Raw genomic sequence first — 25,494 nt, 5'->3', positions numbered from 1 at the left:
TTTTCTCTTAATTCATTTGAATTCATATTAATTTGAATTCTAGTGGATTTCTCTTCTCTTTTCTCCCCCAGGAATTCACTTTCACTCTGTAGTTAAACCTTTCTCTGATTTTCAGTTAATCTAGTTATTAGAATGAATATTCAAGTTATCATTCAACTTTATAATTAGAGTTTTTAAATGACTTATATATACACTATTGTTTAAGATCTCTTTTTGCACTTATTAAAACATTTAAAGAAATAGCATTAAAATGATAGAAGCATTTCTGAAAAATATATAACATCTGATTTTGCACAAGAAACAATAGTAATAATAATAATGAATTCAAAAAATAAAACAAGTGTATTCACAATAAGGAAATAAAGGAGTTATACGATTCATACGGCTAGAAAATGTTGGTCTTAAATTTTTTTTCTCCGTACCCACATCTTTTTATTTATACTTTAAACTATAGATTTTGGGTATAATTTTTTAAATTGCTTGGCTACAGTTTATAATATGTAAGCTGTAATTCTGTTTGAAATTATAGATATGATTATGCAGATATGTGATTATCTCTTTCTAATATATTTACAGCATCCCTAGCAAGCCCTTTCATTTAGGAAGGGATCCTTGAAGATAATTAGCATATAAGGTTTCACTTTAGTTCAGCCCTTACCACTCATGTCATATGAATTTTCTAGTTATTTTTCTTTAGCAGATTTTCTATAAAGACTAGTAGAGACACCATGAATCAATTTCGTCACAACAAAATAGTGATTCCAAAGTGATCTTTACTGAGTTTTCTTGGCTCTGTAGAACTGGAACTTTTGGGGTTGATGAAGTTTGTCAGGAAGACAGAAAAGATGGTGCCACTTCAGATCTGATGTTCTTGATCTTAAAGATATCTGTTGAAGATTGATTCTTTCTCATGTCCTCTCCAAATTCAGATCTTTCACTCCTCCAGAGGTTTAGAAGACCCTATTTCACCACTGCCACACAGAAAAAGACAAAACTCAAGAAAAATAATATTACAAGTTGACTGCTCTACAAGATATAACATAATTCTTAGGTCAGAATTTCATGACTTTTGGCACCAGTCCACAACACTGATTTTAGAACAAAGAATGAGAACAAGAGCACAGCTCCTAGAACTTAAATTTATTTACTGTTTCCCCGATGTAACTCATTGCAGCTTTCAAATATAGTGTTTTTATTACTAATATAGTTTACTCAGCTATAGGGACACCTTTCATTTATTCTAGTATGGTCTGCACTAGATAGGGCACACAGACATGTAACAAAGATAGGATGTCAACAGGTAGAGGAAAGTAGGGAGGAAGGAAGGTAGTGGTTAAGAAGTGTTTTCCTTCAAATTAAATAATTTTTATGTACTTTATTTTGTAAATGGCAAATCTCTGAATGAAATATAAGTCAAAAACATTTCTTAAAAGTTAATGCTCTTTTTATTGCATGCCTTCAGCCATCATGCTAGCTGCTTCTTTCAAATATTATGTTGTATACTCTGAAAATAAAGTCCACAAGGATCCTAGTGATTCTGGGTAGAATTATAATTTTTACAGTGATATTTTGCACTCATAATAATGATCCTTAATTTCTTTTTTAAAAAATTGTCTCAAAGTATTTTTCCCACACCAGGGAAAAGGAACATTTGAAAGAACAGATGGCTTTCATAATCTGGATGCTTAGAGTTATGTTTCTGTCCATCTAAAAATGAGCTCTTTTGATTCTATTTGGTTTAAGCAATTGGGTTAAGTAGAATAAAACATAGTAATAATGTTCTAAATGAAGCTTAACTGGGGGCTATATAGGCTATGTATTTAATTCTACTTCGTTCTCAAATGTAAGTACAAAGAGTTATGCAGATTTTCTCACATAAAATTACTGACATTCCTAACTCTGAAACGAAAATTGTCTTTTAAATTTCTTTAATCCATTTGCATTTCTTTGTTGTTATATATTTTTTAAATTAATAAAAAATAAATTAAAATTAAAAAAAAATTCTGTAATCCTTTGGCAGCATATTTTCCTGTGATTCCTTATTACAATGGTTAGTACATTCCTTATTATAATGGTTAATACATTCATACATTCAATTCAGAGCCAAGTACTAAACTGTAATCCTCAAACCATCTTTTTTGTCAGGAAAGAAGTAATGAAAAATTATAATGACTTTCTGCCCCCTAGTGATCTGTGGTGGATTTTTACAGAAATGATGAACAATTCTGCCACTGGTTGATGTAATTGATTTAGTTCTCTTGAATATAAGGAAAATTACAGCTTCTTAATGCTAAAGCGTGTGCATATAAATATGTAAGTGGTATTAAATTGGCTCAAAATTGGTATGATTTACAAGTTGACAGTATAATTTTTGTGTGTGTGTATATATATACATATATATATACCATATACATATATGGTAATAACTAGATATATATGTAGTTATTACCAATAGTCATTCTCACAGCCTAAATTCTTGCCTTTTGTCTCTTGCTAGCATATAAATTTATGTGACTAAATTTTATCTGTTTTTAGTATAAGCAAGTAATATATCTTTGAGTTTGATAGAAACCATTGTGAGGCACTTCAGTGATTACATACCATAGCCACAGAATTTTCACCATCTTATTCTTCTATTCTTGTTTTAAAAATAACATTTGATAGATTGTACAGAGTAAGTAGGAGATTTAATATAGTAGTAGTAAAACCTGTTGTGTAGACTTTTTGAAATCAGATAATGGATATATAAAGTTAAAATCAGTTTAGATTCAGGAGGGCGGATTTTTACTTAAACCATTAAGTAACTGTTCTTTTTTTTTTTTTTAAGTTTGCTACTAGGTTAGGGTGGTTATGCAGCTGTCTTTTTCTAAAATCTTTTCATTTCTTTTTGAGTAAGACCATCTTTATAAGTTTACACTAGAAATCTATAGATGTATTGGTAAATTGAATTATAAATAGAATAACCAACTTCAGTGCTTATGCAAACCTAGATTGCTCTGTAAGTCTTAGTGAAATGAATCACAATATGGTAATTAGGGTTTTTTTAGCCAAAGAAATTAAGAATTTCTTATTTACATCACCTGGTGAGGCAGAAAGAAGAAACTGGTTATTCTGAGGATCTACTATCTCTTGGGACGATTTATTTTCAAATTATTTGATTCATGCAATACATTAAGCTCATAACCAATATTAGGAGGAAATGGTGATTGGTAGGATTAAAAGCAAAAGGGACAGGAATAGAGAAAACAGAGGGGAGAACAGTCACAGAAGTAGAATTATGGAAGTTGAAATCAAATGAATTTTTATTTGAGCACTTACTAATGACCCAGAAAAATAGCTGACAATAACACAAAAGTGTTTTAAGTTTAACTGAAGGATAATCCAAACATACACCTGGATTTAATATTTATTTCTAAAACATCATTCTGAATGATCCATTTAAATAGTTTTGTTTTCCACTCACATATTTTCACATTATTCAGCATGTCCTCTCTTAGTATTCTTCGCAGGTGAAATATGTAGGTTAGCAGTTAAGTACAGGTATGTTAGGTCAAATTCCAGCTTTAGTATTTAGTTGTGTATGATCTTGGGAAAGATATTCAAATCTCTCTGAACTTCAGTCCTCCCTAAGGAAAATTAATATGATACTTACCTCATAGAGCTGCAAGGGTTAATTAAAATTAAGTATGTAATGCACCTAGCAGAGTATAGAGTTCTGAATAAATGGATTTTGGGATTACTAAAATGACAGCCTTAGTATGGATGATGAGTTTTCAAATGTAGGCTGCAGTTACAAGTTCTTAACATCAAATATAACTTCACTTGCTTACTTTGCTTGCATTCCTTCTGTTCTCCCCAGTTTACTGCACCTCAGGTATCAAAGATATGGGCAGGACTTCAAATCATATGTTCCCTCAGAGCTTTTTGGTATATTGGGATCCAAGGAGTTATTGATGGTAGGATGCCTGCAGAGCGCTGGCATTTATCATTGAGAAACATTTGTAACAAAAGAGGTGGAGACTGGAGAAAGAGGAGGAACCATTCAAAGTAGATTAATGGAAAAATAAAGTAAAAATTTAATCCATGATAAAACCCAGTTAAAATTAAGAAATATTCCAAAGTTCTTTATTCTCACCTATATGTATGCACATACACCATGAGCTGTTTTCTTTTGGTACTGATTTAATTTTCTGATCATATATATAACTTTTTTTTGTATATATCTTTGTTATAGTTTGTGGTGTAAACAACAATTACAAGTTTTATGTTAATTTAAATATTACAACTTTACACTAGTTTTTTCGGGGGATTTTCCAGAGATCTACCCAATATGAAAGTTCCTTAATTAGTGAAGTATATGATCTTCCCACTTTTTTTAAAATATAAAAGTTGGCATATTATCTCAAGTATTTAGGTATATTTGCACAATTATTCCACTAGGCATTCTATAGTTCTGATCAAATTATTTTCATCTTTACTCATTTCACCTAGAATTTCCAAAGCTGTTTATTAATTCGACTTTTAGAGATGTTCAGTTTTTGCTCCTAACAGTACTTAACCATGATTTCTCATGTCAGTATATTTATATAATCCATATCCTTTCTATTTATTTTTCCTTTTAACCAGAGTTCTGACTGCACTAGCAAACTCTGATTTTATTCTGATTGTTTTACTTTTATACCAGCCCCTCTGGAATCCTTGTTTTAACTTTTGTCTATACTCAATCTGTTTATTGCTTCACACATTCAACATTAGTCATACACCATTTTACTTATAAATCATTTCTCTTAGTATTTTTACTTTAAAAATTTGAGAGAAATTAAGACAAATTGCATAGTCCTAATCCATTGCCACCTTGGTTGTGCTTTATTAATCTCTGAGATTCTTAATACTGTTTGCTAAAGAACTATAGATTATCAGTGTTGCACTGTAACTGGTGACAAGCTTGTTAGGCATTGAGTGCATTCCTCTGGGGTTGCTTGCTGTTTAGAACAAATGGCCCTTTAAGTAACTGCTTGAGAGAAAGAGGGACACGATCGCATATACCTCTATCCAGATTTCCTGATCATTTTTAGATTTGGAGCCTTACCACCCAAGTTATAAAGGCAGAGGAGCAGGCAGGATCCACAACCTTGATTCAGTGCCTTCAGAGGGGACAGGAAGCAAACAGCAAGATATGTGAGAGAAACTAGAATAGAGAGGTGGCTGGCTAAAATAAAACTGGGGGAAACATCATGATGTGTGGCTTTGTGAAACGATAAACATCTCAGTTACATTTAGTTAAAGATTAGGTCTAATGTTTATACATTCGCTTACTAATTGCTAAATGCTTGTATGCACCAAAAACGAAATAAAACCCTTCTTACTAAGGGACTAGACAATTCTTTCTATGAAGTGTGGTAGTATTTATGAAGAGTCAGGTTCTTTAATGATGGGAAGGCCACTGCAACACAGATTATAATGTGGGTCATAGAAAAAAAGTGATCCCAAAGAAAATTATGTCACTAGGATACTATATAATTTGGAAATTTGGTTTTAGTTTATCTTATCTCTTTATACTACTCTTTGATGTTTTTTGGCTTGCTACAGAACTTTTGTTTATCAGGTTCCTATCAGTAATTTATATACCATATTTTATTTTAGGTTGCATTTTAGATTTATTTACTTGATAAAGTATTCTATTTAAGATTAAGATTTTTCATTTTTCCTGCTTTCTCTGTTACAAACTATGTGGCCTTAAAAAAATTCCTGGCTTCTCATTTTCTTTTTATGTATTTACCTCCTCCTCTACTTCTCATTATTTTGTTTCAATTCTGCACTGGTAGGTTAGGTTCAGTGCACCTAACCTGCAGCTTGTCAACTTAAGGAACTCAATTTCATTGATAATAAGGGGAAAAAACAGTGGCTAAATCACAAGTGCTATTCCTATCCTTATTAAAAGGTTTACATATCCCCAAAATCTGAGCTCACACTGTGCTCTACTATGTCACTTTCAACTAAATTTGTGCTAGTCAATATGTCTCTCAATTCTCTTGGCAACTTGTTCTTTTATTCAAGTTGTATACAAAAATATAATCTGCATACTTTAAAATCTGATGTAAGCAAGAGCAATGCTGTTAAATTACTGTCATAATCACAAAATTATATTTTTAAATATGGGGATTATTTAGAGTCCCTTTCATCATAAAAAGGGTATTACAACAAAGTAATTATATTTAAATTAAAAGGCATTTTACTCAATAGATGTGTTTATTGGTGGGTTCATTTTGCCAGTGTTTTAAATTCACATGTAATTAATGTAGAACCTGTGTCAGCAACAACAGTAATACTATAACTAAAAAAAGAGAAACTGTTTCCATTTTTATATGTGATTATTTTATAGTCCTCAAATTTGTAGTTCTTTACAGAAAAAAAAGGCATTGCAATACCTACATTTGGCCACAACACATTTTCTCAAATCTTAGGTAGTATAAAACACAATAAAAAATTTTTACGCACTCTACTTTTATAGAACCAGATTCATAATTATTTTATTAGATTTATCAATATACACGGCAGCTTTCTCAAATCTCAAAGTAAAATCCAAAAGTATGTGATTTTAAAGGTGAAAAATCATTTTTCTAGACGTCATATTCCTAAAGAACTGTTAAAGTCTATTTATAAACAAGAATAATTGATAAACTAACACTTTAGAAATCAGCATATTTTAAATTAAAATATTTTAAATGAATACAAGTTAATGTCTTTTTAATTAACTATCATAGTTAAATTTATCACAAAACAAAATGGCTATCCCCACTAATTTCTCGAGTGGGTAAAGTCATTGGGTTTTACACTTAATATAAGTTTTAAATGTGATTACTAAATGATAATATTTTATCAATTATAGGAAATATTCATTTATAGGAATTTCCTCAGGTCCATCAATCTTTTTAGGCCAAGTCTGAGCCCATGTCAACCTTCAAGGTTAGGTTCAGTGCACCTAACCTGCAGCTTGTCAATTTAAGGAACTCAATTTCATTGATAATAAGGGGAAAAAACAGTGGCTAAATCACCATTCAACTGAACAAAAAAGAAAAAAGAAAAAAAAAACTAAAAGCAAATGGCATAGCTTCAAATAACTAATCATTTAAAATTAAAACAAAAAAATTTAAACAGGAATGCCCAATGATATAGGGTTTAAAATTTAATGGGACAAAAAAAATTTAACAGGTCAGCTTTATAACAAATAAACAAACAAAAATCACGTAGAAATAGTGAAGTCATCACCTTATTAATAAAAAACTGAAGTTTAATAGTCATTGAGGGATAACAACCACTTGTAGTCTACAATTAAAAATAATTTTAATCATAGCTAAGACAAACTAAAAACAATTCTATTAAGAAACAACAAAATGATAGTAAACATTTAATAACTCCTAAAATGTAGATACTAAGATTCTAAACAAAAATATTAAAGATAAAGGGCCTTGATATTTTTTCCCAACAATTCATGTTATAAAATCAGTTACTAAATAGCTCATATCCTTTGCTTTGGTGTTTTGTCTGCTATCAACTAAACATTAGTATGGTAGAAAATCACTTATGTTCTTTTCAAATGCTTGGCATTATAATGTGATCTCATATCTTTTCTCAAATTAAATTTTGCTCCACATATTCCACATGTGTACAGATGAACATCCATGTGCTGCTCCAACTGTTCATTATTTGGGAATATCTGGAAGCAGACCTGGCATATAGTTTCACCAGCAGATAAATGAGAAATCATATGCCGTACATGGTCATGTTTTCTGAAGTTTCCTTGATCACAAATGGAACAGACATACCTGGCCATGCCTTTGTGCATATCATTGTGCAGTCGCAATTGACGTTCTCTTAAAAACTGCTTTCCACATGTCTGACAAACAAACTGTTTTTCCTTAGTATGAACAGTATAGTGTTCTCTTAAGTGGCACCGCTGATAAAATCCTTTTCCACAGAGATTACAAAAATGCTTTCGTCTGTGATCTCTTTCATTTTCTTCCATAATGGCACTCTTAAACATATCTTGGTCTAGGCAGCTGGACATATGTTCAACCACTAAGTTTTCAGTTTCAAAACGTTGGCCACAATTAGGACATCGAAATGGACAGGCAGAATGTTTAAACAACTGCTTTTTCTGGATGTTGTTTATCTGGAAATGATTGTCCCTAAAATCATCCAACATTTCAACAAACATATCTCTTATTTCAGACTGCTCATCAGGATTCTCTTCCATGTCCATTTTCTCCTCAGCATTTCCTAATCCATTCATTGTCAAATCTTGGGGTTCTCCACATCTCTGAGCATGTTCCTGAAGTTGTCTGCCCTTCACAAGTATTTGTCCACATTTACCACATGCACAAATATTTTCAATGTGCTTGGCTAAATAATGAGATGACAGGTCCTCCTCCGTTATTATGAGTCCACATAGTTCACAGGATGCATTTTCAGCATCCTCTTGTACTGGACTACTGTTATTAGGGGGCCTCATATTTTCTAAACCACCTCTTTCATCAGTACTTATTGACATCCGAGGTTTTAGAGTTTTCCTACCACTTTTTTTAATACTGACATCTTCTTCAACATAATATCTATAAAATGGCTCTTCAGGTTCATCTTCTAATTCATCATTGTCAGTGGATTCATTACAGTCTTTATCAGTAACTTTAATAATGTTAAAGTCTTTCAGTTCATCTGTAGGAATATCTTCTGGCTCCATCTTGATAATGATTCTTTTTGTCTCAGCAGCTCTGCTTTTCTCTTCACTGGCTGTTTCTGATTCTACTGTGCCACTTTTTCTGCTTCCAGTGGTTGAGGCTGAATCATCAGCAGCCTGGTTTGTGTCTCCTCTGTATTTGTCCATTTGTGAAGAAAATGTTTTAGAAGAATCCTTTTCACCAAATTCAGTTTTGATGTTACTGTCTTTTCCATCTCTAATATCTACTATTCTGTGATAGGCTCTTGTATTTTGATATGAATGTCTGTTAGTACAGGTTAGCACATGTTCATCTAATAATTTTTCACAGCTAAAGCCAAATCCACAGCTATCACAGGTAAAACTCCGTCCAAAGCGCCGTGACACACGTTCTTTTGGAGTAGATAATTTGGACACAGAACTTTTTTTGCACACATCAAATAATGGTTCAGGAAAATTACCTAATTGTAAAGACTCTTCATCAGGCTCTCTATTATGTGGTGTATTTACTGTTGAACTTGGCTCTGCACACCACCTATTGGCTTCATTGCCATTTCTAGCAGTGTCTTCATACATTCTTACCCCAAATATCATTTTACTGTTCTGTTTGCTGGAAGCAGAAGATGAACATTTTGAACTAGAACAGTCTGCATCCTGTATGTCTTCTAAGCAGTCTGGAACATTGTATAGCTGTAAGTAGTTCATTGCCACTTTAAACTGCTCAAAACTAGAGGGAGCGGTCATAATTTTTCCTAAGTACATAAACTGCAAAATGAGATCAAAACACTCAGCACTAATTTTCATGTTGCTGAGATTCAGTTGTGCAGTGCTATGCTGATGGTTCATGAAAAACATTCTAAAATAGGAGCTACAAGCAGCTAGAACTGCTTTATGTGCTTGAAAGTAAATGTCATCAATTGCAATACAACAGTCACAGAGAAAACCCCATTCCCTTTGATTGTTTAGCTGCTGAAGGACGTAGCTGCTGTGGCTGGGCTTTGCCATCTTCTATTAATTAGAGACCTATGTAAAACAAAAATATTAAAGTCAGACAAGATAGCAGAAAAGCATTTGAAAAAAATAATTTTCATCATGATTTGTGACGTTTTGCTATTACAATCAAGGTATGAATAGCTTTCCATTCTAATATAGTGAAACACAATAATATATACCTGAATCATTTTTAAAACTTGACGATGAAAATTCTTAGCCATTTGTTCATGCTTCTCATACTGATTTTATTTAATGATTAAGAAATACAAGCAAAGGCATCAAAAGCAAATCCAACATTTTGGTCTTATTACAACTCTAGGGCTGGTGGGGGAAATGTCTACTAAATTTAAAATGAAAAAAAGATATTAAAAGTATTTGAAGAATATGAATAATGGAAAGCAAATAAAATAGCAACTTACACTGAAAGTTAACAATTAGATTGTAGAATATTAAAACAACTTACAAGTTTGCTATTAAGAAATTCTTGCTCATTTTTTAAATGTGATGAGGATATTTTAGTTGTGTTAAAAGAGAGTTTTTCTTTGGCCATACTTAGTGAAGTATTTACAAATGAAATGATATATCTAAGATTTGCTTCAGAATAATCCAATAGATCAAATGTGGGGGATTCCAAGGAGTTATACACAATACAAGATTGCCCAGGTATGGTCAAGTTTTGGTAACAAAGTGTGATGATAGCACAACACTGTGAATGTAATTAACAGTACTGAGTTGTATGTTTGAATGTGGTTAAAAGGGGAAATTTTAGATTTTAGATGTTACTAAAATAAAATTTAAGAAACCATAGGACTGTAGAAAAAAAAAAAGGCTACCCATGTATTGATAACTATTGAAGCTAAGAGGTATAATTCTATTTATAATAGTATAACAACTATTGAAGCTAAGAGGTATAATTCTATTCTAAGAGGTATAATTCTCATAGAGAAATTCTACTTACAAAACCTTATTAGATCATATGGAAATGGTACCAACCAGGTTTGATCACTGCTTCTCTTTTCTTGAATCATTAGGGAAGGAATAATTCTGAGAGTCAGAATATATATATATATGTCTTATATTGCTCAGCATGCACATTAGGGTATAAAGAAGCAGTGGATATACGGATTTATTTGCAAAGGAGTTATCTATCCTTAGGTTGTAAAGTAAAATTTTCTTCCATTTTTCTAATTGTTTTAAAAAGTGTACAAAAGTAACACATGCTCTGTGCCAGTTTGAAGTGGTTATGTACCCCAGAAAAGCCATGTCCTTTTTCCTGATTCAATCTTGGGGCATCCCTTTCTTTTAATTCTGATTAAATATTGTGGGTAGAAACTTTGGACTGTTTCCATGCAGATGTGACACCACCCATTCAAGGTGGGTCTTGATTATTTTACTGGAGTCATTTAAAAGAGGAAACATTTTGGAGAAAGCTCAGAGGTGAAAGAGATGCAGACATTTTGGGGTGCTGAGAGAGCAGATACTCAGGTAGGGATGTTTAGAGATATGCCTTCCCATAAGCTACTAAGCAAGCCAAAACCCAGAGTTGTGTCCTGGAGGAGCTAAGTGAAGGCCCATCAGAAGCTGGAAGCAACAGAAATAGGAACAAGCAACAGCAAGATACCAGCCATGTGCCTTTCCACCTGACAAACACTGGCCTTTCTTGAGTCAAGTTATCTTTTTTTGGATACCTTAGTTTAGAAATAACGGTAAACTTGTAACTTAATAAATTCTTTTTATAGAAGCCATTCCATTTCTGGTATATTGCATTCCAGCAGCATTTTACAAACTAAAACATTGCAAAAAATTCAAATAAACTTCTATATAGAAGTACACAGGCAATAAAGACGCCTTAGATCAAAAACCCCATCCTAGAGGTAACCCTTCTAAATATTCAGGATTCTATACCTTCAGTACTATTTATATGCATACACAAACAAATAGGCAACAGATATTGAGAACCTAATATGAGGGAAGAACATAGTTTTCCTTTTTTTTTCAAACCTAAAAGGTATCATACATTTTTTTAGCTAGTTTTCTTCACTTAACAATGTATAGGGAACACTATTCTTAAGCTAGAGAGTTGACTTTTGATAAAGAAAGAACATTAAATGTACCAGTTCTATTATATTGCAAAGCTAAGATCCAACTTTAGTCTAAATTTTTAATCTGTATATATAAAGCTTGAGAATCTATCTTCTACTTAAAAGCAAATTCCTATGCTATTTGAGTGAACATTTAACAGCCTGGAATAAGCCAGGACCTGGCATCAAGGAACTGAAAACAGCTTTCCTGACTAAAAGGGGAGAAAGAGAAATGAGATAAAGTTCAGTGGCTGACAGTTTTCAAACAGGGTCGAGATGTTATCCTGGAGGTTATTCTTATGCATTATATAGATATCCTTTTTTAGTTTATGGTATATTGGAGTGGCTGGAGAGAAGTACCTGATACTGTTGAGTTGTATTTCAGTAGCTTAGATTCTTGAAGACGACTGTATAAAGATATAACGTTTACAGTGTGACTGTGTGATTGTGAGAACCTTGTGTCTGATGCTCCTTACATCCTGGGTATGGACAGATGAGTAAAAATATGGATATAAATAAATAAATAAATAATAGGGGGGAAAGGGTAAAATAAGTTGGGTAGATTGAAACACTAGTGGACAATGAGAGGGTGGGATAAGGTGTATGATATGTATGAGTTTTTTCTTTTTTTTATTTCTTTTTCTGGAGTGATACAAATGTTCTAAAAAATGATCATGATTAATACACAACTATGTAATGATACTGTGAGCCACTGATTGTATACCATATATTAACAGTATGTGTGTGAAGATTTTTCTCAATAAAAAATTTAAAAAAGGGCGGGCCACGGTGGCTCAGCAGGTAAGAATGCTTGCCTGCCAAGCCCAAGGACCCGGGTTTGATTCCTGGTGCCTGCCCATGTAAAAAAAAAAAAAAAAAAAGAAAGAACATTTAACAAGTTGTAGAGGGAAATAAACTGTTCAATCTTCAGTCTCAGAAGCCTTTAATCCCTGCAGTAGTAATTAAGATTTTCTGAGTTTACTTATTTCAACTTGCTTTTAATCTTTTCCTCCTCATAGGTCAAATTTGGATCACATATCCTTTCCCCCATTACCTACTGACCCATCATGCCACCTTTCTCCTATTTCCCTGTCTGCAAACAGAGTTGTGCAACCAGTGTGTCTTTTCTGGAAACCAGATCAAGTATTTCAAGTAGGTACTAAAACTGTACTAACTGAGAAATCATGTTCAATATGTACCTAAATACAGAAAGGAATGTATGCACAAAGATATTCATTAATGTATTATTTATTATTTGAAAAATTCCTGCTAGTAGGGAGTTAAGTAAACCAAATTATATCTCCATGGAATTCATTGTCATGTGGCCTTTAAAAATTACATTTATAAAGAGTGTAAAAGAAAATGAGAATATTTTTCAGGATGGAGAGTCAAGTAAATAAACACAGGATATGAAATTATGTTATAATTATATAAAACATATCAAAACAACAATAACAACAACAAAAACCTTATTCAAAGGGTGACAAAGGATGGAGGAAAACACAAATGTTGATCTTGAGCCCGTTTTAAGATGAGATTTCTAGGTCTTATAGCCATTTTATAGGATTCAGATAGATCTTTAAGGAATAATACATCAAACAGTAAGAAGCAGAAAGGATGATAAAGATCATTTAAAAAAATAAAGCTTTTTAGTTCTTAAAATATGAAATAAATTCTTTCAGAGGAAAATGAGTATTGAAGCCGAGTGAAGTGTCGAGGACAGCATAGTATGAAAAGAGCACAGGCCTTGGATCTGACTGAACTAGGTTCCAATCCAGCTTTGCCACTTTTGCTTGGCAATTTGCTTATCCTTGCCGACCCTCAATTGTCAAAGTGGAGAAAGTAATACCTCAAATCATCTATCAAGCATGAGGATTCAAAGAAGCAATGTGAGAAATATATAGTGCTTGATATGTAACAATTAATGGAAATGATAGTGTCAGTGGTGGTGGTGACACGTAAGTAAGCATCAGGATTTGGTAAGCTTGACTAGATAAGCTTTGACGTTTCCTTTCAAATCTTACGAATCTACTACAAAGCTAGCAATTAATCTGTAAATACTTCTGGTATTAAATAGCCTGTGGTTGAAATAATGATATAATGAAGACTTTTCAAAAGTTCCAAGGACCCTTTCTATCTAAATGAAAAGTAGTTTTATGATCAAAAACCAAAATTAATTCAACCACCTAGAAGACTAATAGGAAAATCTATAGCTAGTCATAATTCAAATAATTAGTGAAAATACATTTATTTTATGTTAACATAAGGAAAACACCAGAACAAATAAGAGTATCTATAGCATTTTAATATTTGTATATCTATGGTGTACCAGGCACTGTATAAACTACTAAGAATCAGCAATAGCACGTGTTTCATCCATTGAAGAGTACTCTGTCCTGTTTTCTAGATTACTGAGTACATTCAACATGTACTCAGTAATTATCCACTCTATGGAAGGAGGTATGCTGTAGGAGAGAGAGCAAGGGCTCTGGGTACTCTGGTTTTCAGAGTAAACTGATTTCTAGGTAGATAACTTATTTATTTTTCATAGAATTTATTAAGATATAATTCATATGCCATAAAACTCAGCCATTTAAAGTGTACAGTTTACTGGTTTTTAGTATAGTCATAAGGTTGTGCAAACATGACCACTGTCTAACTTTAGAATGTTTCAACATCCTCCCCCAAAAAAGTATTAGCAGTCACTCTTCATTTACTTCTACAGCCCCTGGGAACAACTAATCTATTTACTGTCTACGAATTTGCCTTTCTGGACAATCTTACACCATTCTCACTGTTTCAAAATTGTTTTGGGGTCTGTTCCCCAAACCAAGGCAAGACCTGTCCTGGAAGTGCAGCCAAGGTACCTGTCAGGCATTTGTTGAAGCAAGAATCCCTAGCAGGAGTTCCCCTTTCTCACTGAATATGGGAATGGAGGATGGTCTAATTAGGCCTCTGGCTGTTAGGGCTCATGCTTTACTGAAATAATTCACAAAACGTGCAATTCACCCATTTAAAGTATACAATTCAGTGGTTCTTAGCATATTCACAAATATGTGCAACTATCATCACAGTCAGTTTTTAGAACACTTAAGTATACTGACTTCTAATAGCAATCACTCACATTTTAGTACTAGCAATTTTGTTCTTGTTACCTCATTCAGAAAGGCTTTAAAACAGCTTAGTAACATACACAAAAAGCAGAAATGTGTATGTGTTAAATTCCTATGTGACTTTTTCAGCTTGTTATCTCTTGAGGATAATTTTAATTTTTGTACTAAGATTTTCTTATAATTTGCTCATATTTATTAACTAAACAAGAATTTCACTCAAATTTCAAAAGCCGGTCTGCTTTTCAGTTGTTTTGTTGTTATCTTTAAAAGGCTACCAAAAAAACGTAGTGAACTTTGTTATAATAAAACCTGTAAAAAGTTGTAAATAAAAGGATTGCTTATATTTCATTTGTTTATATGCCTGAAATCTGTGATTGCTCTTGTTTGTGTTACTAGCTGCTATCGCTAGAAGAGTGAGTTTGTTATAGCTAGAAGTCCAGGGTGAAGGCTGAGAGCCGAAACTACAAATGTGTATCCAAAGGACTTAATACCTTTTGGATAAGGACAAGGAGCTATGTACCTCCCAGGGTTCCGCCAAGGTTAGAAGGATATCCAACATGAAGTTCTCCAGGAAGGATAAGGAGTTAGGTGATTCAAAAAAATATTACACTGGATTTTGAAGAATTAGTTTGAAAAGTTTACCATCTAAAAAGGTTTTCAATCTGCCTAGATGACAAAGATTCATACTCATTGATATGTATATTGACCATCTCCCTCCTTATTGTTTTAGACAATGCCTCCTCACTTAAAAAAAAACCTGTCTTTTTAAAATCAGGTTAACTCCTCTATTTACTTTCAAACTTTTATATCACTTTGATTAAATAAAGAACAACAAAAAAGTAAGGTACTTAATATAAAAAAAGTTTACCATCTAGTATCAAATTCTAAAACAACCACCCAGAATATTAAACACATTAAGTAATTATGATGTTCATTTACTTTTAGTGGTTTAGAGAGCTCAGAGACCCAAGCTATTCAATATGCTTACTTCATAGACGGTAAAGCTGTAGTGCTGTTAATGTATCAAAAGTATCATTAACCATAGAACAGTGGACTACCACACAGGGACTCGTGACTGCCAAGATAGGCACGACCACTATACAGCATTTTCTTAGTACTATGTAGTGTGGTCTGCAAAGAACACTCAACACTGGGCATGATTCCTCAATACAGAGGTTTATGGACGAGGTGCCCTTGTTTAAGTAACTATACCCATCTGCATTCTTTATCTGTAAAATGGGGCTAACAGTAATCCATCTCACAGTCTCACTTAAAAAGTCAAAATTAGAATTGTAAAACTGCAAACTATAAAACTTTATTGTAATTTTTATTTTTAAAAAATTCACTGATCTATGTTTCTATTAGGCTCAACCTTTCTTTTGGACCTTTGAATTATTTTTAGGCCTTTATTCTTTTCTTATATATGAATAGTATGTTTGTTTTTTTAAGCTGGTTGATTGATAAATCTGTCTTTATGTGAAAAAAACTTTACATACTATTGTGATTTGGTTTAGCTCTCAACAACCCTCTCCTGAGCTATCTAATCTTTCTTCTAGGCAGGAGATTTGGGGAGAGTTCCACCTCTTCTTTTTAACATCTTTCTTAGGCTTCTGTTCATAGATGGATACTTTTGTAAAGCAGTATGAACTTTCTTGTATATCTCCTCTATCATGTCTGGTGTTACGCTGGTCTTTATGTGTTGAAAGAATTGTTTCTTAAAAGCATCTTCCACTAGGTAATGCATACAATTCACAACTTTCTGATCCATGACATACTTCTGATGTACTTTTTTTTTTGCATGGGCAGGCACTGGGAATCAAACCCGGGTCTCCGGCAGATATACTTTTTTGTCTTGAATTCCTTGCTTTCTGAATCATAACCACAGAATTATTTGGCATTGTGAAAGACAGATGAACTTCCATCCACAGCTCCCCTGAGTCCCCCAAACTTTATTTCCAATGGTAGTTCTGGCAAGGCCTGCATCCAAATAGCAGATGAAGGCACGGGTTGACCATTGATACATTCTACATTGTACTCTTCATCTCGGGTTAACTCCACTTGGCTTTTATGTTCATGCTACTGGGAAGCCTGCAGGCCAGCAGTGTCCACTATAATATGCTGCAACATAATCTATCAGAACAACTTCACTCCATTCTCTGGGAGTTCAAGAACAGAAGCTGCACACTGTATAGCTCATTTGAACAACTGAAACACAGAAAAAAAAAAAAAAGAACAGAAGCTACACAGACTATCATATCTCCTATATGGACATAAGTGATGACAAATAATAGCTGTTAGTTACACAAACTATCATCTAGTATTTGAGTGTATTGTACTTATTTTTATCTGGGATTACCAAGCATTCCCAAGCACAATAGTCAGTTTTATCCTCTTATCTTCTAAATTTTACTTGTTAACTCTTGAAATAACCTTATTCTTGACAATTTAACAAACTCTTTCCTGTAGAAGAGAGGACAAAGATCCATGTCACAACTCACCACAGACCTGCAGGCTCAGGAGCATGCATGTTATATTTATGAAATATATATATATTATATATACACGTGCATATATGTATATATATATATATATATACATACATACATATATATACACGTCATTTTATCATTTCATCCTAATAACAAACTCTATAAAGTAGATACTGTTAGGAGACCCATTTTACCGATAAGGAAACAGAAGCAAACATTGTTATAATACCTTCTTAAAACCACAAAGAGTGGACTTGGGGGGATTAGAACACAAGCAACCGTATTCAAGATAATGGATGGCCTTGCAGATTTGCCACCTTGGCAAAATTTTTTCCTAGAATACCATTTCCAGGGTAGGTAAACAGCCCAATTTCTAAATTCTATTAATTTTTTTAGGTTTTCTCCTTGAAACCTCTAGGAAGAACCAGTTGTATAGGCTCCTAAAGATAAAATCCTTTACTTTAAGGCAGTCACATGACAAGACACGAGCAAGTTTAGAAAATGTTATTCACTGTTTAGATCACACATTCTGGCTGGTTATCAGACTTCAAATTCCTGTGCTTAGTACAGGAAATTCTGAAATTATAAGTGGGTTTATGTTCCAAAACTTTAAGTTGATTACTTAGAACTTGAAATACATATGCCCATTGAAACAATGCTAAAAATGGTGGCTTAGTTTCATGCTTACATCCTAAAATCTTTTAGAACTATAACGTAGCTACATACTAGTCCTAATAGTGCTCTAGTATTACTTGTATCTTCAGCACTGACAATGGTCCAAGGAGGCACTATGGTACAATGCCTGCTGCACTGAACTCTCAAAGACGAGGTCAAGGCTTAATGGCCTTTGTGTTCCCTGTTCCTATTGCACTCTTCCCACATGGTAGGCACTTAATATTTGTTTGTTAAATAAACGAACGGAGAAAGAGCCCTGGAAGAAGACACTACTAAATTTGAATCCCAGCTCTACCACTTCTTCAGCTGCAAGGAAGTTCTTTACCTTTCTAAGCCTGCTTTTCCCTTCAAAACAAGGATAATCATACTCCTCAAAGGAGTTTTATATAAATTAGCCATGTGTTTCTTTGCCTTTTCAATTTAAACATAATATACTTTTTCTTAAATATTGTTACTATTGTGAATACAACTTACAGAATTTTATAAAATGATCATGTTCAACCCACTTTTGGTTCAGGCCCAGGCACTGGATAGCTGAGGTTACCATCCAAGTAACTTCTGAATAAGTGAAGAATTTCTGTAGTTCAGCTGCATTATAAGTCTAAGAAATGAATTTATCCACACAGAAAGCAGAGGGAACATAATGGCATCTGGCATATTCCTCTCTCTCAAGGAGTGGAGGAGGAAAGGCAGTCTCTCTCTTTTGATCTTAAAGAGGCAACATGGCATTTCCTGACCACGAGAGGGCACTGAGTTCCTCTCAGCAGAAAGCAACTGCACCAGGAAGTAAGTCCCTTTTTGCACGTGGCATTTGTCTTCTTAGAATTCATGCTGCAGTACTTCTATCTATTGCAAACTCACTCTGAGGATTCGGACTTTGTCTGAGACCTACCTAAAATTGCTTCTTCCCTCTGTTTTCTCTATCTTGGCTAGCACCACTATGCATCAGTCACCTAGGCTAACTCTATCATAAACAACTACTAAGACTTGCCAATTTTACCTGTTTAATAATCCTCAAATTTGCCCCATCCCTATCTTCCCTGCCCTTGTGAGGCCTCTATTATCACTCTTGGGTTATTACAACAAGCCCTAATTGGTCCCTCAAATCCATCTTTCACTCCCAGATGATTTATAAAGAATAAAAATCAGACATCATTCCTCTGCTTAAATGCTTAAATAGTTCCCCTCACCATTCTCAAGCTAAAGTACAAACTCCTTTGTATGGCATACAATGCCCCCTATGCCCAACCTATCTAGTCTCATGTTTTGCTACTTCTTGCTTCAAACTTCATGCTCAAGCAACATAAAACTGCTTGCCACTCCCACCTACCCATACTTAAGGCATTTATTTCCCTTTTTACTCATGCTAATTGATTCTCCTACCTGAATCTCTCATACATCAGTTAAGAATCATTTTATTACCTCCTCCAGAAAGCCTCTGTTAACACCTTCTTCTCCCACGAATTTGTTTTGATATTATCCGATGTATTAACCTTTGCTACATTTATTGTACTATATTTTAATCATCAGAAGACAATCAAGAGTAGGGGTTGAAGCACAGACTAACCAGACTGCCTGCATTCAAATTGTGGCTTTGCCATTTAATAGTTGTGTGAACTTGAGCTAGCTGCTTCACCAATTTGTGCCTCAATTTCCTCATCTGAAAATGGAGATCCTTCCTAGCTTTTAGAATTATTCTAAGTTAGTGTCTATCGCAAAGAGCTAAATAAGAACTGGCTACTGTAATTATCTAGCTGTTCTTCCCCAACTAGATTATGGGCAACTCGAAGGCTGGGACATAACTTTAGCTTATTCATTTCTCTGGAACACAGTAAGCACTCAATAAATTGTGCTGAATGAACAACTGGTGAGGCAGCTTTTCTGATGATAGAGGTATTACTAGTTTCCTTCTCTCAGCAGATCCCACACACTTTAATTGTATTGTTTCCTATTCTGTGGCCCTAGTGTTTTCTCAATTGTTTAATTCTAACCAAAATTTTGAAAACTTCACTCTTATCTAATAAAAATTCAATGAAATTGCAACCAATAAAAATATCGTAAAGCGTTCCTTCTAAGAAGCTTAACAACTCCATTTTTAAGCCTTACATCTATTTAAAAGTGGCTTTCTTGTCATCCAAAAGCACCTAACACAATAAAAGCCTTCACACATGCCTTTTTCTTTACTTAAAACCTTTTCAATGTCCACTCCCTCCCTCGGGGAAATGCTTTCTCGTCTTCATGGTAAGGCAGAGAGGATGCCCCTTTTCTTTGCTTCCAGAACAGTTCATACATACAAGTATAGGGTGATATATAATGTATCATCCAAACTGGGATGCTATATCTCATCACATTATTTGGCTTCCCTGCTTTACTGTAAGCTACCTGAGATCAAAGCATTATCTTAGTCATCACCAGATTCCCTGAACCTTTAACAGTTGCCTGATAGTTGTTATTTTTATCAGTTTTTTGAGTGAATAAATGTTGAAGTAGCTAAGTTTTTTTTTTTTTTTTTTTTTTTTTTTTAAAGGAAAGACAGAGAGAAGGAAGGAAGGATAGAAGGAAGGAAGAGAGGAAGAAAGGGAAACATCTTTTAAACATTTTCTTGTTTTATTGTATTTTGTTTCTCCGTTTTCGTTACATGGGCTGGGGCCGGGAATCGAACCGAGGTCCTCCGGCATAGCAGGCAAGCACTTTGCCCGCTGAGCCACCGCGGCCCGCCCGCTAAGTTTTAATTTGCTTACCAACTTTGCATTATTTCAATCATGGTAACTTTTATATTGTGGCCAAAAATCTACAAAGCATATACAACAAACTCACACTAATCCTATCAGGTTATTTTAATTATCCTCATTTTGCGATAGAGAAAACTGAGGCTCCGAGGCTGATTTGACCAGGATTGTTGATCTTGTAAGAAAAGCTGAGATTCAAACTCTGTAGTTTTTATAAACGAGTCAACACTCTTTATGGATATGAATGACAACCCACTGAACTGTCCCTTCTGAACATTCTAAGCCTCCTACAGTTATCCTTCTTCATGAATCTGAAAGCTCTCATCATTCTCATACTACCCCATCTTGTAGAAAGAATGTCTATTCCTTTCACCATCTTCCCTTTCCGTCTGCTAATTATCACTGTCCACCCACAGCATTCAATTCCCTAATACTAAAGATTTAAAGTAGGACAGAGCTCTTCATTTATCTCTAAGAAGTATGCATCTCACATAGACAACTAATAGATAATCTGGTTGGTGATTTCATTCTTTAACTTTCAAATTTTATTTTGATAAACAATTTTAAATTCAAAGAGTAGTGTAAAATAAAACACACATGTCCTCAACACCCCCGAAATAACCAATGTTGTGATTAGATTTCTATGTACTGTTTTAAGGCTTTGTTTTCAGAATATCATCAACTTCTTCACAGCTCATTTGTCTTGAATACACCGCTAAGAAATAAGTCATTCTATATTTTGACTAGGATCTCTTGTAATTTATAAATGACTATACACTTATATACTAAAATATAAACGCGCTTAGAAGTATATCTTAAATACATGTCAAGATGACAAACATGAGTGGCATACAGATCTGGATCCCTTCCTCTCCCTCCCTAGTATCAGTCCCTTCCATGCCACATCTTAAACAGTAGTCATTAATCTTCTTTCTGAATAAAAAGGTATTTGCAAAGTCCCCTTGGTGGACTGGGAGAAAGGAGGAAATATTCAAATTCCCCATTTGGGGAATTCCTGATATGCTCACAGAGGGACAACCAATCCCATAGACTGAGCCCTCAATCTTGGGGCTTGCCCCTATGAAGCTTATTCCTGCGAAAGAGAGGCTAAGTCTATTGATAATTATGCCTAAGAGTCATGGCTCCATCCCCCCACCCCTCTTCTGTTGCTCAGATGTGGCCTCTCTCTTTAAGCCAACTTGGCAGATGAACTCACTGCCCTCCCCCCTTACATGGGACATGACCCACAGGGGTGTGAATTTCCCTGACAATGGGGACCTGACTCCTGGGGATGAGCCAGGACCCAGCATCATGGAAATAAGAAAACCTTGACCAAAAGAGGGAAGAGAGAAATGAGACAAAATGAAGTCTCTGGCTGAGAGATTTCAAATAGTCAGATTATCCTGGAGGTTATTCTTAAGCACTATATAGATATCCCTTTTTAGTTTATGGTGTATTGGAGAGGCTAGAAGGAAGTACCTGAAACTGTTGAACTAACTGTGTTCTAGTAGACTTCATTCTTGAAGAATACTGTATAACTATATAGCTTTTACAATGTGACTGTGTGATTGTGAAACCCTTGTGTCTGATGCTCCCTTTATCCAGGGTATGGACAGATGAATAAAAAAAGTAAGGATTAAAAACTAAATAAATGATGGGGGAGATAAAGGGTAAAAATTGGGTAGATTGAAATACTGTGGGTCAACGAGAGGGAGGGGGAAGGGTATGGAATGTATGAGGTTTTTTAAAAAATTTTTCTTTCTTTTTCTGGAGTGATGTAAATGTACTAAAAATGATGACAGTGAAACACAACTATGTGATGATATTGTGAGCCACTGATTGTATAATATGGTTGGACTGTATGTGTGTGGATAGTTCTCAATAAAAATATTTATTTTTTAAATTTTTCTTTCCACTAATGTCCTTTGCTTAATGTTTGGCATGCAACATTTGGTCCTGATCAGGAGGAACCCCACCTCCCCTTATCAGCACAGGGATATCTCAGCAGTGGTTTTCATGGCAAGTACATCCACCCTTTCCCAACTATGTATTTCAAAACTGTCTACATATGTGATGGTTTTGTTTTGTTTTAATGAGCTTGGTGTAAATCAACCTATTAGAGGCTGGGCAACATTAACATCATTTAAAAGTATGAGAACTGGCTTGCCGAGGTACAGTAAACACTTCATGAGGACACACCTAAAGCAGCAGCGCTGTTATATTTAAACTCTCAAGTCTGTTTTTTAATCCTACAATTTTAAATAAGCCCAATGCAAACCACTCCCTTTTCCTCTACCAGGCAATTCTCATCAACCTGAGTAGTGAACAGAGAATATAAACCCATGAATTACCACAGGCCAGCCCTAGGCAGGGTGATCAAATGTTGCCTTCTCTCTTTTTAAACAAGGAATTGACTGTTAACAGTGATTCGGGGAGTAGGGGTTAAAATGAGTTTCATTTTTGTATTTTATGTGTAGGTTGATTTAAAAGTATGTGTTTTATAATTTAAAATTTTCATTGAGAAAAAAATAAATTTTAATTTAGTTTACATAAGAGTATATGAACAAACAACAAGATAAATCACTATTTTACATTAAAAGATTTTAGCACAAGAAAATATCAGGAAAAAGCAGCTCCTGTAAAGACGAAAGTGACCTCTCAAGCAGATGCTTCTCAAATAAACCCCAACTTGTTTTGGAAGATAGGCTATATTTTAAAAATAAAAATCCATGAAAAATTTTCTGCTTTTATACCACTCAATGGTTTCCTTCTCTTTGGTTCAGAAGATTAAACAGAAAAGGCTTAGCACTTATTCTGGCTGGGGAGGGAAAAGTCTGAAAGCAGCAGCTTCTTTTCTCCCACACAAGTGAATGGGAGATGCTGCTGCAAGGCACATGGGAGACACTGGCTATGGTCCTGGCTAAATATGGTTTCTCTTTTCTCTGACAATGATGCACCACAGGGTACCCTCACTTTCCCCCCAAAAGTAGGCCATCATATTAAGGGTGGGAAGAATAGAAAGGAATCTGAAGACTGCTCAACCTGAATTATTCTACACCATGAACTTCTGGTCTTCAAGAAATCCTGCTTTTAAAATAGATTATAAGATGTTAACCAAAGGTTCTACTGCAGACTTTATTAATCTTTGTAAAAGCATTTATTTCACTTCCCTGCGCTTCAGTTTCCGCTGTCTGTTTAGGACAGGAAGTCCCCATCTAGTTCCCAAAGTCATTGCTATTGAGACTTTATTAATATCCAGAAAGTGATTAAATAGAACTGTGAGGTTCTTGAGGTTCTGAGCAAATGACGGGCACCCATCATTCAAGCTTCTTTTTGTATCCATCCCAGATCTCCCTACTTCTCTAGATCGTATCCATTTGCACAAAAAACGGCATAGAATCTAATTCTACCTTTCAAAGGAGACTGCTTTCAAGTCATCATGAGAACTGCATCCTTCACAAAATCTGTTCCTGAATGCGTTAAACTTCAGCTTAGGAAACTGATTCAAAGATGCCTCAAAAGTTCTTGGACGGCTCCTTGGGTTCGAGTATCAACGGGAAAAACTCTTCTGGAACAATTTTCCTGAGGTTTACACACTATGAAATACACTTAGACCAATGGAGAATTGCGTGTAGCTCAATTTAAAATTATTACGCACATACACATGCCCTGAAAATATCAAGGACTTTCATCATCCTCTCCTTGAGGTTCCCAATTTGGAAAATGTCACCTCCACCCTTCAGATCCTGTAGAGGCGTTGCTTAAGTAGAAAGCGAGGCTGAGAAGGAGTGGCTGAGCTCATGCTCATGCCTACACATTTTAGGGTTAACTTCCGACAAACATCCAAGACATTCACCAAACGCTTGGAACTTCTAGTGAGTGCCCCCCCCCGCCCCATTTGAAGCGAAAGCACCTTCTCCCCAGGAAACATACCTTTTCCACTGAAAATTCCCAACCCCCAGACTTTGTACTGGACAAAAACCGTGTGTGCCGGCGACAGGGGGTGGGAAAGAGCAATCTGCGCAGCTCTTAACGCCTCCTCCCTCGGAGCGCGCCCAAGTCTGCGGCCTCCAGCTCCGGGACACTTCCCTCCCACCCGCCGAGAAGCCGCAGCTGTAAACTCAGAGAAGCGGGCTCTGGGCACGTCAATCAAACCAGGTCCTCCCGCCTCCAGTCTATACCTCCCCTTCTCTCCCTTCCCCTCCCCCCTCAAAAAAAATAATAAAGGCAGAGAAAGAAAGGTAAAAGAAGGTAACTAATTTGGGAACTCGTCTCCGCGGGGGCTTCGCACTGGACTCAGGAAGGCCGCATGCCCCTGACCAGTCGCACCGGCGGGCAGCGGGATCGAACAGGCGGCCCGGCAGCCGCCGTTCGCCAGGTCTTCACCGCGCGTCCGCCGCGCTCCAGTTCCCCGCAAGGGCCGGCGCCGCTCGGGGCCAGCACCCCTCCAGGCCCGCGGCCGTCACCCTCCGGCCCAATCCAAAGTTGCGCAAATAGCCCCACAACTGGCAAATACTCACCGGCCGCAGCAACAACCAGGGCTGCAGAGATTTTAGGGAGTTTAAGGCAAACCAGCTGCGGGAAAGGCGGACTGAGGCGAAGGGGCCGCGAGCTGCAGTGGCGGCGGCGCGCGGCTCTCGGGCTTGGCTGCGCGGAGAGGCTCTGGCTCTGCCAGGGACTGCGCTGCAACAAAGGACT

General features: G+C 35.3%; 1 protein-coding gene and 1 long non-coding RNA gene across 7 annotated transcripts in view; one reads left to right on the top strand and one right to left on the bottom strand.

Annotated features, from left to right (window-relative positions):
• Positions 1-24,546, top strand: part of LOC143651867 (uncharacterized) — a 33,016-nt gene extending 8,470 nt beyond the window's left edge. For 2 of the 3 annotated variants that reach the window (XR_013160298.1, XR_013160297.1), the window contains exons 2-3: positions 12,810-12,942; positions 13,473-13,967. This is a non-coding gene — a long non-coding RNA (uncharacterized LOC143651867). Of the gene's footprint in view, positions 1-12,809; positions 12,943-13,472; positions 13,968-24,144 lie in introns of those variants that run through there. The other variant, XR_013160299.1, reaches the window with a different exon arrangement.
• ZBTB1 (zinc finger and BTB domain containing 1) lies at positions 268-25,494 on the bottom strand. Of its 4 annotated transcripts, XM_077122696.1 has the most exons (3): positions 25,317-25,494; positions 7,827-9,739; positions 268-971 (listed from the first exon to the last, which is right to left on the bottom strand). In XM_077122696.1, the coding sequence occupies exons 2-3, from the start codon at positions 9,719-9,721 to the stop codon at positions 935-937; spliced, it is 1,932 nt and encodes a 643-aa protein (XP_076978811.1). In that variant the 5' UTR covers positions 9,722-9,739; positions 25,317-25,494; the 3' UTR covers positions 268-934. The 4 variants fall into 4 exon arrangements, with proteins under 4 accessions (XP_076978811.1, XP_076978808.1, XP_076978809.1 ...); XM_077122693.1 differs by lacking the exon at positions 268-971 and having other exon boundaries at positions 6,231-9,739; positions 25,317-25,493; XM_077122694.1 differs by lacking the exons at positions 268-971; positions 25,317-25,494 and adding an exon at positions 24,730-24,967 and having other exon boundaries at positions 6,231-9,739.

This window comes from Tamandua tetradactyla, chromosome 12, assembly GCF_023851605.1.
Source record: "Tamandua tetradactyla isolate mTamTet1 chromosome 12, mTamTet1.pri, whole genome shotgun sequence".
Taxonomy (NCBI): domain Eukaryota; kingdom Metazoa; phylum Chordata; class Mammalia; order Pilosa; family Myrmecophagidae; genus Tamandua; species Tamandua tetradactyla.
This window is presented reverse-complemented; position numbering and strand designations above follow the sequence as displayed.

Excerpts from the sequence above, each read along its gene's own strand:
- ZBTB1 (XM_077122693.1), bottom strand. The coding sequence starts at position 9,721 with ATGGCAAAGCCCAGCCACAGCAGCTACGTCCTTCAGCAGCTAAACAAT.